The sequence below is a fragment of the Eublepharis macularius genome, chromosome 7 (assembly GCF_028583425.1).
Source record: "Eublepharis macularius isolate TG4126 chromosome 7, MPM_Emac_v1.0, whole genome shotgun sequence".
NCBI classification, from domain to species: Eukaryota; Metazoa; Chordata; class Lepidosauria; order Squamata; family Eublepharidae; genus Eublepharis; species Eublepharis macularius.
The window spans coordinates 104,870,936-104,884,445 of NC_072796.1; the positions used below are offsets into that span (position 1 = coordinate 104,870,936).

The 13,510-nt window shown below is 38.5% G+C and overlaps 1 protein-coding gene across 2 annotated transcripts in view; it reads left to right on the forward strand.

Annotated features, from left to right (window-relative positions):
- Window positions 1-13,510, forward strand: part of WWP1 (WW domain containing E3 ubiquitin protein ligase 1) — a 90,533-nt gene that overhangs the window by 34,049 nt on the left and 42,974 nt on the right. The window contains exons 4-9 of one of the 2 annotated variants that reach the window (XM_054984500.1): window positions 3,293-3,417; window positions 5,199-5,333; window positions 5,424-5,490; window positions 6,046-6,209; window positions 7,750-8,092; window positions 10,778-10,873. In XM_054984500.1, coding sequence (XP_054840475.1) covers window positions 3,293-3,417; window positions 5,199-5,333; window positions 5,424-5,490; window positions 6,046-6,209; window positions 7,750-8,092; window positions 10,778-10,873 — 930 coding nt within the window. The remainder of the gene's footprint in view (window positions 1-3,292; window positions 3,418-5,198; window positions 5,334-5,423; window positions 5,491-6,045; window positions 6,210-7,749; window positions 8,093-10,777; window positions 10,874-13,510) is intronic. The other variant, XM_054984501.1, reaches the window with a different exon arrangement.

The following is a 13,510-nucleotide window of genomic DNA, read 5'->3' on the forward strand; positions in this document are numbered from 1 at the left end:
TTTATTAGCTCTCACCCAGTCCATTACTGACTTCCGGTATCTGTTTAGGATTTCCACAGCCACACCTAGATTAAACGAAAAGGAGAAATAGAGATGGATGTTTACATGTTGGCAATACCTCCCACTGCATTCTCTGGATACTTTCTGCTAGTAGTTTTATGCAGGTATTGAATCTCTTACAGGAGATTCAGTAGGGCTCTGTGAAACTCTGAAGCATAAATGCCATGGTGCAAAATAACAGTTCCTCAGGATTACGTTTGGAAGGAAGGAGTGAAACAACAAGCTCAGTGCCTCTAACTTCTACCGTGCAAGGCAGTCCAGAAGGATACCATAGGCCGTCTTATCAAATGGCTAAAAGGTCCAGAAGAAACAAAAGGGTAGCAATCCCCATCAATCTCAAAATTAGTCTGGAAGCCAGATTTGAAATAGATCTGTATTGAGAGAATACAGCCTGTGATGGTGGGAGATGGGGGCATACTTTAGGATGTCTTACTAGGCTTCCATAATCTGTCCCTTCTAGCATCTCTTAGCTGAGGCCATTGCAACTGCAGCATCCCAGCTTGCTATAATGAGAGAGTCAGATATCTTGTGGAAGAAGCCTTCTTCCTGCAAGACATCCAGGGTTCCCCTTTTAATCAACTGAAGTGTTGTGATTGTTTTGGCAACCCCAGCACATCAGCTGGGAGGTGGTAATTTCTTCCTGGCCAGCTACATGTAAAGTCCTGGATATCTTGTAAGCCTTTCTTCCACAAGACATCTTGGCAGGATAGGGTACTGTGGTTGCTATCTGTATGCCATTCTATCATTGGGAAGAAGTTTAAAACTCGAAAAAGCAAGCTCACGAACAACTGTGTTGTGAGCTTTATATTCATTTAATGTAGCATTGTTTTTAATTCTTTTATTGCAGATGTTTGTTAGCTGCTTGTTAGTTTATTCATTTATTGTATTTCTATACTACTTTTCCTCATTGCTTAGAGGTTCACAAAAAACACAAGCAAATTAAAGCCAACTAGAAACTTGACATATTAAAAAAAATTAAGACTCTATCAAAACCAAGTCAGGCAATAGCCCATCTAAACAATACAGCCTCACATTGCTGAGTAATTTGGATGAGAGAATACATAGCCTTTTTCATAAGGTAAGTAACACCAAGTCCATTTGGGCTAGTTTGAGGGATTGAAATCATAAAGGGGTTTAAAAAATCCATACAAGTTTTACAAGTCAAAACCTGTAGGTTTAGTTGAGTCCAGAAGCAATTGTAGCCAGTGTCACTGATTTGATTTATTTATTGAAGGTGGAATGCAAGTTTTCTTCTTTCTGTCTGTCTTTTGTTTGTACTTGGAGGATTGAAAACATGTCATAGATGAGTAACGGGTGGATTACAAAGCTATACTCTTTTAAATCTTTTTTTCTAAAACCCATCCATAAGAAGGTGATTGTAATTACCCAGTAATAAGTAAGGCGTTCTCCACATACTTAGAAGTGTCCTCTTCTCAGGACAGTGTGAAGATGAAAACAGTCCTGTTTAAAGCAGGGTTGCACAACTCAAAACAACCTGTGGGATGGGGCCTGGTGAAGTCCCTTTAGCTCTAAGGACCAATATGGCCTAAAGAACTTTTTTGAGTTGTGCATCCTAATCTAAATAGTTAATATTGTTTAGAAATGTTTAGCCACCAATATTTGCATTAGCATCTTCCTAAAAAGAGAAGCTTGCCGCACGTCAGGTATTGAGATTGTTGGGCTACTACTAGTAGTATGGTTTTGTTGTCTTTATGAAGACACATCTCTTCCCGTGTGCCCTTGGCACTCACAACCATAGATTTCTGGCTTTGAGTCTTGATGACCTTATGGGCATCAGTATCTTGTCTAAACAATGAATTCTCATGCTGTGGATTGATAAACTTAGGGGCCAGAAGCTTATCAGTGGTGCAGTCACACACCATTCAACCCTGAAGACTGCATTAACCCAGCAGTTTGTTCTGTATAGATCTGGCAAGTCTGGATTCAGATACAGGAGTACATTAAAGAAGCCTTGGGTGCCCCTTTAGCTTTCCTATATCAGATCATTAATCTCCTGGCAAGATGTACACCTCAACAACATTTTATGGCCCAGGATAGCCTGATCTTGTCAGATCTCAGAAGCTAAGTAGGGTTGGCCCTGGTTAGTATTTAGATGAAAGTCCACCAAGGAAGAGCAGCATCGCTATGCAGAGGCAGGCAATGGCAAAACTACCTTTGAATATTTCATGGCTTGAAAACTGTATGGAGTTTTCATAAGTGGGCTATGACTGAATGGCACTTTTAAAAAAATATGGTATACGTTATAACTGATTTCTAGAGAATCTTGCTTCCATTTTATCTTTTTATTAAAAATAGCCATTTACACTTTTAACATTGAGTAACTTAAAAGAATATGGTAACACTATTTACTGGGTTACTTTTTTCGCTGGTGAAGCATGGGGGGGGGGTCTCTTAATTTCCACAAAGGCTATGCTGGGTATCATGGGACCTGCATGGACCAAAGGCATATCTGACAGGTACAAGGATAAGAAAGAATATTAGGTGAGTTTGAGTGAAAAAGCTTGCTGGACCCCATCTGTTGATTTAAATAGATAATTAAAGGATAGCAAGTACTTGAGCCCATTAATGTCTTATACATATGATTATCAGTTGGCCCCCAACCAGTATGTCACATGTTCAAACCATACCTTTATGTTTTTAGTTAGACTTTTTTGCCATTCACAGATGTTTCTTGCACTTTGACTCCAATACATGTATTTATATAAATTATACTATTTTCTAATCTACTAGAGAGCGTATTCGTCTGTAGCTCCTTTATCTTTCATCAAAGTTGTGCTGTTCTGTGTTTCTTGATTTTTCATTTGACATGTCTCAGTGTTTAGCTGAGAGATAAGGCCAGCCCTGATTTGGGCCTGCAAAAGCATCCTCCACGGTCTTTTTAGTCAAGACTTGCAACTGTCTCCCTATATATCTGGCTACATCTGAGACAAGTGACATACTTTCCACTGGTGCACAAATGCACTGTGTTTGCTCCGTCCTGTTGAAAGAAGTGCCAGATAAAGGTGCATGGTTGCTAGACAGAAGATCAGAAAATGCTAATGCATTGCCTGATATTGTAGATTGGGATACCTAAGTTTTCTTGTTAAATCAAAGATAGAGCATAAGCCTAGCTGTTTTATTTTGCATATTATCTATGATAAAAAGATAAACTGTAGTATGCTGCATATTTCTAACTATGAAAGGGGAACTAAACTTGTTTTTTTGTCTACAGGAATGTGACTCCACAAACCACTTTGGAATTTAGAGTGTGGAGCCATCATACTTTAAAAGCTGATGCTTTATTAGGAAAAGCCACTGTAGATCTTAAACAAACTTTGGAAATACATAATAGAAGATGTAAGTTACACGTTTATTTAGATTTTGTTAATTAACCCAAATTTTATAAGGAACATTACCTTAGTATATATTGTATTGATGTGTTCAACTTGCCCCAGTTGCAATTTACTCATTCCTCGTAAGTTAGCTTTCCTCTTTTTATCAGCACAGTATGTGAAAGTAATTGTATACTGGTGGCATTGTGCTCTTTTCATGTTGAAAATGCTATAGTGTATGTATAAATCTGGAAAAGTTCTGAAAAATCTGGAAAAATTCCGATTTCCTGATAAGCAAATAAACTGCTCTTAGTCTTTCTGAATATGTCAAAGACTGCTTGCTGTATTTTCTTCTTTAGATATTGTGATGTTATTATAAACATTTTAAGAGCATAGGAGCCAGCAGTATTGGTTCTCCCCATAGACTCATTCCCAACTAGCAAAGTTTTTGATCCCCCCCGCCCTCAACAAATAACAGCAAAAGTTTTTGCAGGTGTTCTGTGTAAAGCACCTCTGCCACTCATACCAGGTGATTTCATCTTGTCCCCTTTTCTCATCTGTGTGAACAGTGACAAAGGAATTGGTCAGCATTCTCCTCTTGTCTGCTTTGTGTGAGACAAGGGATAGGCAAATGAATAGTTGATCTGCATAATGGGAGAACCCTGCCAGAACTTTCTGATCCTGTTTGTATGGTTGGTTGTATGATGGGACAGCTAAAAATTCTGGTATTGACCTATAAGGCCCTGTGCGGACTGGGACCAGCGTATCTACGGGACCGTCTCTCCCCATATATTCCCTGGAGGATACTCCGATCGGGACAAGCAGCTGTTGGTGGTCCCTGGCCCCAAGGAGGCCCGCCTAGCCTAGACTAGAGCCAGGACCTTTTCGGTCCTGGCTCCCACCTGGTGGAACACTCTATCTGCTGAAATCAGGGCCCGGCTGGACCTACTATCCTTCCGCCGGACCTGCAAGACAGAGGTGTTCCACCAGGCCTATGGCTGAGGCTGAGCTTCTGCCGGCGTGACAAAAAAGGGTGTATAAAATCTTAACCCTCCCTGTGAAGGCTGTCCACCATCCTGTTTTAAATGTGTATGGATTTTATTGTATTTTAATATGTTGTTTTTACTGTATTTTGTATTTTAATATGTTGTTCTCTGCCCTGAGCCCACTCGCGGGGAGGGCAGAATAGAAATTTGAAATAATAAATAAATAAATAAAGAGCCTTCTGCAGTATCCTGACTTGAATGAACTCCTGAAATGAATTATGTGCATAGGGTTCTGCCCAAATCTTAGCAGAGCACTGGGGAAGGTTTTGTTTTCTTTGCCCCAGCTTGTGTGAGACAGAATGGCTGAGGGGCAAAATGGTGGTGGTGGGAAGTACTGGAGACCAGATCAGAAGCCCCAGTGGGCTGGGATTGGTTTCAGGATTCAATTGCCTATACTTGATTCTTTTCTCTTGCAAGAAATCTTTGCTACTGGTATTTTGTAAAGTTTGTTGATTTTTGTATGCTAATATCCAGATGCAGGGTACGTTAATATTCTTAAATTAAACATATATAGCTGTGATCTCTAACTGATAAGGTATATGAAGATACTTATGAAAGAAGTATATACTTTTGTGATATTTATAACTGGGTACATGGGCCATCACACTAGTTAAAATTGCTTATTTGCCATCATACATAGATCCAGTGTTTGCAGAAGTGAATGGTAAAACTGCTAAAACTCTGTTTAAAAATATTAGCTTAGATTTATTTTAAAACTGCTTTATCCAGTGGCTGATTTTTGTAATGTGTTTTTCTTTAGTAGAAAATATCAAAGAACAATTGAAACTCTCATTGGAAAATAAGAGTGGCTTGGTACAAACAGGGGAACTGATAATTGTGCTTGATGGTTTGGTACTTGACTCAGAATCACTTACAAACTGCAGTTCGCTAACCAGTAAGTTAAAGTGGGAAAAACAAACATTATCCTTTTATTATCCTTTGATATATGAAGGGAGGAAAATCTAATCTTTGTCTTACTGTTTAGTAGAAGTCCAGCAAAATGGTGATGCTTTACATGAAAACAGAGAAGCATCTGCAAGAATCACTTCCAGGTCAGATTTCTTTTATAGAAAACATTGGTAATTATGTGATTGCCCCATTAAAGTGTTAAGATTGAATTGGTTTACAGAATATATCATATTGTGTGTTTCAGGGCATATCATTATAACCCCCTGTTCCACATGGCACCCTGCTCTGAATGACCCTCCTAGAGATGTAAAATTTTTTAGAAATTTTGAACCCGTGGAGAAAAAACTACTTTTCTTCTTGTTTTTTCCCCTGGGCAAAACCAGAAATGTTTGGAGAAATTGAAATATACTCAATACTCAACAGTAACTGAAAAATTAAGTAAATTCATGGTAATTGCCCTAAGGGGGAAAAACAAATTCCTTACATGAACACTCAAATGTAATTTACAGTAAATTTGTTGACTTGCACTGTCTTTGTGCTGTTGTCTAGCGTTATTAAGCAGAGAACTGCAATTCAGATTGATCATGATTTGTTATGTTTTCATCAGAATCTTTATGATAATTGTGTAATTATAATGTGGTGGTTCTAATCTAAAATTTTATTTTGATAAGATTTTTGTCTTGTGATGTTTGTAATAGAGTAGACAATCAACCATCAAGTTCTATAGTACAGAACTCATTCCCTATACATGCAGTTAATGGAGACAGTGGAGACAGCACACCATCTCCTTCTCATATTGCAGCCAGACCCAAAAATTCATCATCACCAAAACCAATTACAACTCAGCCTGGCAACAACATTGGTAAGAGGAAAACAGTTGGGAAATGTAGTTCAGAAGACATTTTTGTTCATCTTTATTTTTGCAACTAAGCCCAATAATTTCAGAAATCGGTTATCGATTTGTTTTTGTAGTTGGGGATTCTAAGGGCCCTATGAATTAACAGGAAACATTTCATTGCATGTGTTCAGCTTGGGGCTTACTTTCTTCTGGCTTCATTCCCTCCTTATAAACTGTCTCCTGATATGGGTAAGGCAGGAAAGACTGCAGTTAGAAAATCCTCTTAGTGTACTCATTATGGAACTTTGAAACCTGTCTGTATATTTACAGTTCTGTGGTGAAGTTTTAAGTATTGCTTTATTCTGGGGTAGCAATCTGTTAAGGGAGAATTGGTCTGTGTATTTAAAAAGTTGTCATTCTGCATTTCTCTCCTCTGACAATGACCCAAGGTGACTTACAACAATATTTCTTGATCTTAAAACAAGGCTGTTTAAATATTTTATTTAAAATAATTTTCTTTCTTGTACTTAAGATAATTCACAAAGAGAACTGTGTACTATTCGCTCTTTTGTGATTAAAACATACTAATATACTCCTAAAGTGTTTATACTGCTTAGGGGTAAAGTACCTCCAAACAATTTCAATACACAATATGTTTTATAATTTTATTTATTTTTGTATACTTTTGTCACTGTGAATCAAGGTTACCATCTTTTTTTAAGTGCTACTGCTAGCACAATTTTAATATGCCTCAAGTGATTATTTAATAAATACTTTATTTATATATTCATAATATTTATTTATTTATTTATTTATATATTTATAATTATTTATATATTTATTAAATACTATTATTTATATATAGTCCACCTTTTTTCTGAGACTGAGGGCAGATTATACAGGGTAAGTCAATGTGATCAACAGCTGGGACATTCAATAAACAATGAAATAGGGTATGCAGATATAAATGTGCAGATATTTGAGAACAAGCAGAAATCTGATATACAGCTAAAACAATGCTGAAACAAAGCATAAGCAATTAAGCATGACATATTTTAACATCACAGAAACTATCAAATAGGAACATACTTACAGCAGTAGATAGTACGCAGTAGTATAGTCTACAGTCACTGTCCCTTTACAACTATATCTCTTTGAGCCATTTCCTTACAATATAGCCCTCCTGAATATTCAGCATTTTAATTATATTATGGACTAAACAATTGTATCATCAGTGGCTGAGTTTCTGTGACTAACATGGAATAAAACTGTGGTAGACATAAGAGTACTCACAACTGTAAATTCTGAACGGGGAAAAGGAGTCATGCAGTGTTGATGAATTGAGCTTCTTTGAGGGAAGTAAAAAGTCTGCTTGGGGCAATTTTATCGTAAAGCTGTTGACCTCATTTATTTTCTACGTGTGACTTCTAAAATGCTCCTTTTAGTATCTTTTAAGCAGAATATTAGAATACAGTCCTGGAGTCTTTATTGGTATACCTGGTCTTTAATCAGTTGTTACAGATTGTAGAGAATGTTAAACCAGTATCTAATACTTTTTCCCCAGTCAACTGCGAGGTAGCCATGATGGAAGCTGATAATTGTTCAGCCTCTGAAACTTTTATGGATTCTGCAGAAGTACCATCGTCTACATCTGCAGATTGCACTACCATTACTACAGAACCTCCTTCAGCAACAGAAACTACTAATACCTCTGAAAGCAGCACATCTACAACTGCCCCTAATGTTTCTGCTGGAACTGAAACTGTTGCTCCCACAGACCTTGCATCTTCAAGTCAGAGAAACAACACAGTTGCAGAAGCAGCCAAACCAAGGGAGTCTTCAAATGTATCTGGGGAAGCTGTAAGGCAACAGCCTGCTAACAACAGCATAGAACCTTTGCCTCCAGGGTACGTGGAATACATTTTAATTAATAATAGTGTAGTATGTGAAGAAGACTTTATAGGTAAACATAGAGATTTTATCAGCTTTTAGCTTATTAGCTTCAGTAGATATATAAGATCCAGTATGACTTCTGGCATGGCCAGATGAGAAGCACAGCTGTGTAGATGAGTAGAGGCAGTAGATTTTCCTCTGCATTGGGAACAACTCTGCATGAAAGTTGTTGCCACTTACTGGGTTGGCGGCGGGGGTGGGGGGGAGACTTGTCCCTAGTGGGGTTTCTTCCTTTCTTCTATAGCAGACTCTCCTGAGATTGATACATTGGATTATGTAAAGTGCATTATGTTCTTGAATTAGCATGTTTTTTAAAGAAGAAAACCATTTTCGCTATTTTAATTTCATGTTTTCCTTTGAGTAGAGATTTTCATCTTGAAAGGTGTCAGAAAAGCAGAACTTGTTTTAATAAAGCTGTTAATGGCCTAAATTTGATGTGCCCCCTTAGATGTACCCCCTTTCAAAGTATTTCAAGCTTTTAAAAAGCAGGTAGAGAATGCTAGGCAAAAATAACCCAATTTTCAAACTAATTAATATAGTCAGTAGCCCTCATTTATCTGCATACAAGCTGATTTTGTGAACTAGTACCATCTCTTCACATGGGGCCTTTATGTGTGGTGACTTGAAAATCAGCTACTACATATGCGGCTGCTGTGTGGAGGCACTGATTCATACTATTAGAATCCTAATGTGACCAGGCTGATTGCAAACCATCCTGAAGACATCATACTGTAATGCACAAGGCTGCTGACTTTATAAACTAGCTTTTATTGAGTTGTACAAGGCTGCTCAGTGAACAGGGATGTGAACCATCTGCCCATTGAATTTTGCCCTACTATACCAAAGTTCTGAATTTCTCTCTCTGCTACCATCTCTCGTCAGTTGTTGGCACTTTTTCCAAAATGAGGATTTGCTATACTCAGTTGTACAGAGCTAAGCTTGCTGGGATTTATGGTTGCTATAGACATGACTAGTTTCATATGCTGGTGTTATTTAAATGTTAGAAAGTGAATATTGGACTTAAAGTAATGTTCAATTACTCAATGGAAGGAGAATATCCAGGAACCTGCAACTCCTCCAGTCTGATCCTAGCATGTTTAACCAGGGACAGAACTAGTTTTAATATCCTTCAGTGGTTGGGATATGCCCCTCTTAGTCATGGTCACAAGTTTGTTATGTTTATGTTGTCTAATTATCTTCATTCTGCTGAATAGAATTAGTATTTATAATTAATTCAATATTCTGTCATCATTCAGTGGAGGAAGATACATCGAAATGTCAAAACAGCAACATCACTTCTGAAGCCTTATCCCTTGCAGGAAAACAAAGAGAACATTCTAATCTTCCTCTATCAGTACCTCCTTTTGTTGTTGTTGAGGAAATAGTATCTTTGTATTCGTGACGATATCTAGTGTTACCTCTGATTCCTCTTGAGCATTGTGATGGTACCTGTAGAAACTAGAGACTGGATTAGATAATACAACAGCTATGAGGATTTTCTCTAAATTCCGTCCCCCCATTTCAGATAGTATGGCTTCTGCTTTCACATCTTTCCATTTTCCTGCTGTGAAATAGCTGTCAGGAGCATCATTTGTCTGTGCAGCTCTGCATCAGTGCAAATAACTCCTCTCCCAGTGCCATTTTGGGGCAGAAAAAGAATCCTTCAACCCTCCCATGCTGTATTCCCAATCCAAATCAGACTGTGTAGTGCTTGAGGAAAGAAATTCCCATCAGCTGTTGTCTGGCTTCAAGAAAGCAAGTTGGGGAAAGAAGGACTTGATGCATAGTCAAATGTATCATCTAGTTTGATCCCAGATTATCTGGGCATCTTGAGTCCTCTTGGAGGTATCTGGGCACAGAGATAGTATTACTAGATTTGGAGTGAAGAGCTGGACCTGCCCACACCAGAAAGTCTTAGGGTTTGGTTAGAAGACACATGATGCAACAGCTTTGCTAATGGGTTGAGTCTGGTCAGTGCTTGGATTGGAAGCATCTTTATAATCTTATGTTGGAAGAAAGATGGAATATTAATGTAACAGGACTGGATTAGATTAAAATGATAGGTCGGGCTGGAAGACCTTCCATCCCATATATCAAATGTCCATGGGCTACTATACAGTCACTTCATTCTGTGCATATGTGCAGCAATTATCTAAGTATCATCCCCTTGTCTAGGTAGGAAAAATTGAGGTTAACAGTTTTCTGGGATACAAAAACAAATAAGGTATTAGAATGTGAAATATTCATAAATGAAAACTGGACATTAAGTGCATTTAAAAGATATCCTCTTGCTTCAGGTGATGCAGTTAAATACTGTACACTCATTGGGGCAGAGGATGATCTCCTAGTTGCTTGCTGAAGTGTTGAAATGCTAGAGTTATCATTAATATAAGACATTGGTTGTTACAGTATTCTTTTATTTTTCTTAATTAGCCTGGACTTTATATCTTGTAGAACCATTTCATGAAATTCTTCATCTTTGGCATCTAAAATATTTAGTCCATTTTGTCTGGAAAGTTTTAGCTCATGATTCACAGGAAAATAAAAACCACATTTTCTGTTAGTTGTTTTTTGCATGAAAATAAACTTTGAACATTTCAGCCATTGACTGTGCTTTCGGTTTTGTTTTGTTTTTTAAGATGGGAACAGAGGAAGGATCCTCATGGTAGAACCTATTACGTTGATCACAATACAAGAACTACGACTTGGGAACGGCCACAGCCTTTGCCGCCAGGGTAACAGTTCTATATTGATTTGAATATGTTATAGGGTTCTTAAAATTTTTATTTCAGAACCATACATTAATAAAACATAACAAAGAAAAAAGCACAAAGGCATCTACAAAAAATTGAGAGGGATAAAAGTTATTATAAATTTTGTTTTATAGCTTGAAGAAGCAGTTTTTCAAGATTTATCTATACGTACATCATTTATTAAATCATGTATTTCCATAAGTTCCTAGTATTAGGTGGAGGATGAAGAGTTGTTGAATGTTGGTTGGCAAAAGATGTAAATAAATTCCAAAAAATGTAAAAAGCATTCTCAGTCACTTCGTTTTTTTGCTAATCTAATTTGAGTTAATTTTTCCAACAGGGCTGTATTCCACTAACTAAACATAATTTTTGGTGTGGGTTTCCAGTTTTGAGATATGATGGATTTCCCACCTACTTAAAATTATTAATGATTGATATGCTAATTTCTTATTTTTCCCTCATAAATAAATGGAATAAAACCATATTTGTATCATATATTAAATTTAATTTCAAAATTTTGTTGACGTTAATATATCAATTCCATTAGACTCCACAACCAGACTTCATATCTCTCACTGTTCAGGAAGGAAATTATTCAGCTCAAAAGAAAAATTAAAAGGACTGAGGTTTCAGAGCATATGCAGTGTTCGATGGCTCCCTTAATATATCAGTTTCCACAGAGCATTTAATTTTTTTGCAGCTCGACATATGGAAGCATGCTTCTAAATTATGACATTTCCAGCATCGTGAAGATGATGTTTTATTAGATATACTCAAGTTTTATTGGTATAAAGTACCATCTATATAATAGCTTTGAAGGGGTTTTTGTATTAGTCTAGCTGAAATTGATTTAAGAGGGAGAATTCTTACAGGTTTTTAAACCTATTTCTTTAAACTAAATATGCCAACTGTTTGTAATTACTTTAAAGTTCCCATAAGTTATATTAATATGTTATGGAGCATACTATACAATTTTATAAAAATTGTTAGCTGAGATTAATAAAAAATGTCTTCCATACTTTTATGTTTTTATTTTAAAAATCCAAAGGAGTTAATAAGTGCTCTGTTGGTTCCATTTATATGCAGTATTCTTGAAAAAGATTCCTGTATGTGCAAGGGATTATGATGTATAAATGGTGGCAGTGATATCAGATCTGAATAGCAGAGATGAACTTTGATTTTGAAATTTTATATGCTGAAGTTCAGATTGAACACTAAGATCTGCACATGTAAATTAATTCAAGACAAAGCACTGTAGCTTATTTTGGGATCGACTTGCTTGCCCTCACTGGATTCTTTCTAGCAAGTTGCTCTAAAGTGTAGAGATAAGAAATCTGTATCCAGCACTTTTACTTGTGCCAGTTCAGAAATGAGCAGTTTTTTAAAAAGATAAAATGCCTTTCTTGATTTTCAAAGGTGTGGTGCACTTCCTGTGTTTAGATCCAGTCACTGCTGTTTTTTTCTCATTTTAAAACTTCTTGTTATGGGTAGGGGTGTGTGCTTTGGGTTTCCGATTCGGGTAAATTACGCGAATTGGACCCAATCTGTAAAGATTAGGGATATTTGAATTCGGAATGCTTCGGAAAGCTTCGGGGCTGAGTTTAAAGGGCCCTGCCGCCGCTTGCAAGGAGCGGCGGAGCCCTTTAAACACCATCCCACCCCCAGACCCCTACTGTCATCCCCAGCCCCCCAGCCCCACCCACCTTGGCAGTGGCAGCGGTGGCTCTGGCTCCTCTGCTGCCACACTGCTGCCTGAGCCTGCGAGGCGGTGGGGAAGGTTGGAGCCGCTGCCGCCTCCTCCAGCGCTTCCTGCCCCTCAATTGGCCGCGGTGTGCTGGCGGGCAGGAAGGGCTGGAGGGGGTGGAGAAAGCCCTTCCTGCCCCTCAAATGGCCGCTGTGGCGCCGCCGCACTGCGGCCAATTGAGGGGCAGGAAGGGCCGGAGGAGGCGGTGGTGGCGGCTCTGGCCTTCCCCACCACCCTGCAGGCTCAGGTGGCGGTGCAGCGGCAGAGGAGCCAAACCAGCTGGCTCCAGGCCATCGCAACCTCATGCTTCTGCCACCCCTGCTGCTGTGGTGGTGGCAGTGGCCTGCCGCCCAGCTGTCAAAGACCCTCCCGCCAGGTAAATGGGTGGGGGGTGGAGGGGTTGCCCCAGGGTGGGGGTGGGGGGTAGAGGGGTTGCCCCAGGTGGGTGGGGGGTGGAGGGGTTGCCCCAGGGGTGGGTGGGAGGTTGGGGTGTTCCCCCCCTCACTTCAGTATGCTCCAAATATTTACGGAACATACCAAAGCGAGTAAAATACCTTAATTCCGAAGCGGCTTTTCCTGAAGCAACCTGGCCCTGCACACCCCTAGTTATGGGCATTGTTCGCTGATTAAATCAGTTTAGACTGTGTACTTATAGCACCCTAGCTAATAGTATTTCAGTTGCTAACTATTTTGAGAGAAGAATAATGTCAGTGCAACAACTGCAATATGTGACATATTAGTTTCGTGAGGTAATGCTGGTAACATAATACTTGAAAAAACACTTGAATGGTTGCTTAGAACCAATTTTCTAATTTTTTGTGGGGGGCATGTCAAATTCCACTTTATACCTTGTTAATTTAGGGGGGTAGACTTAG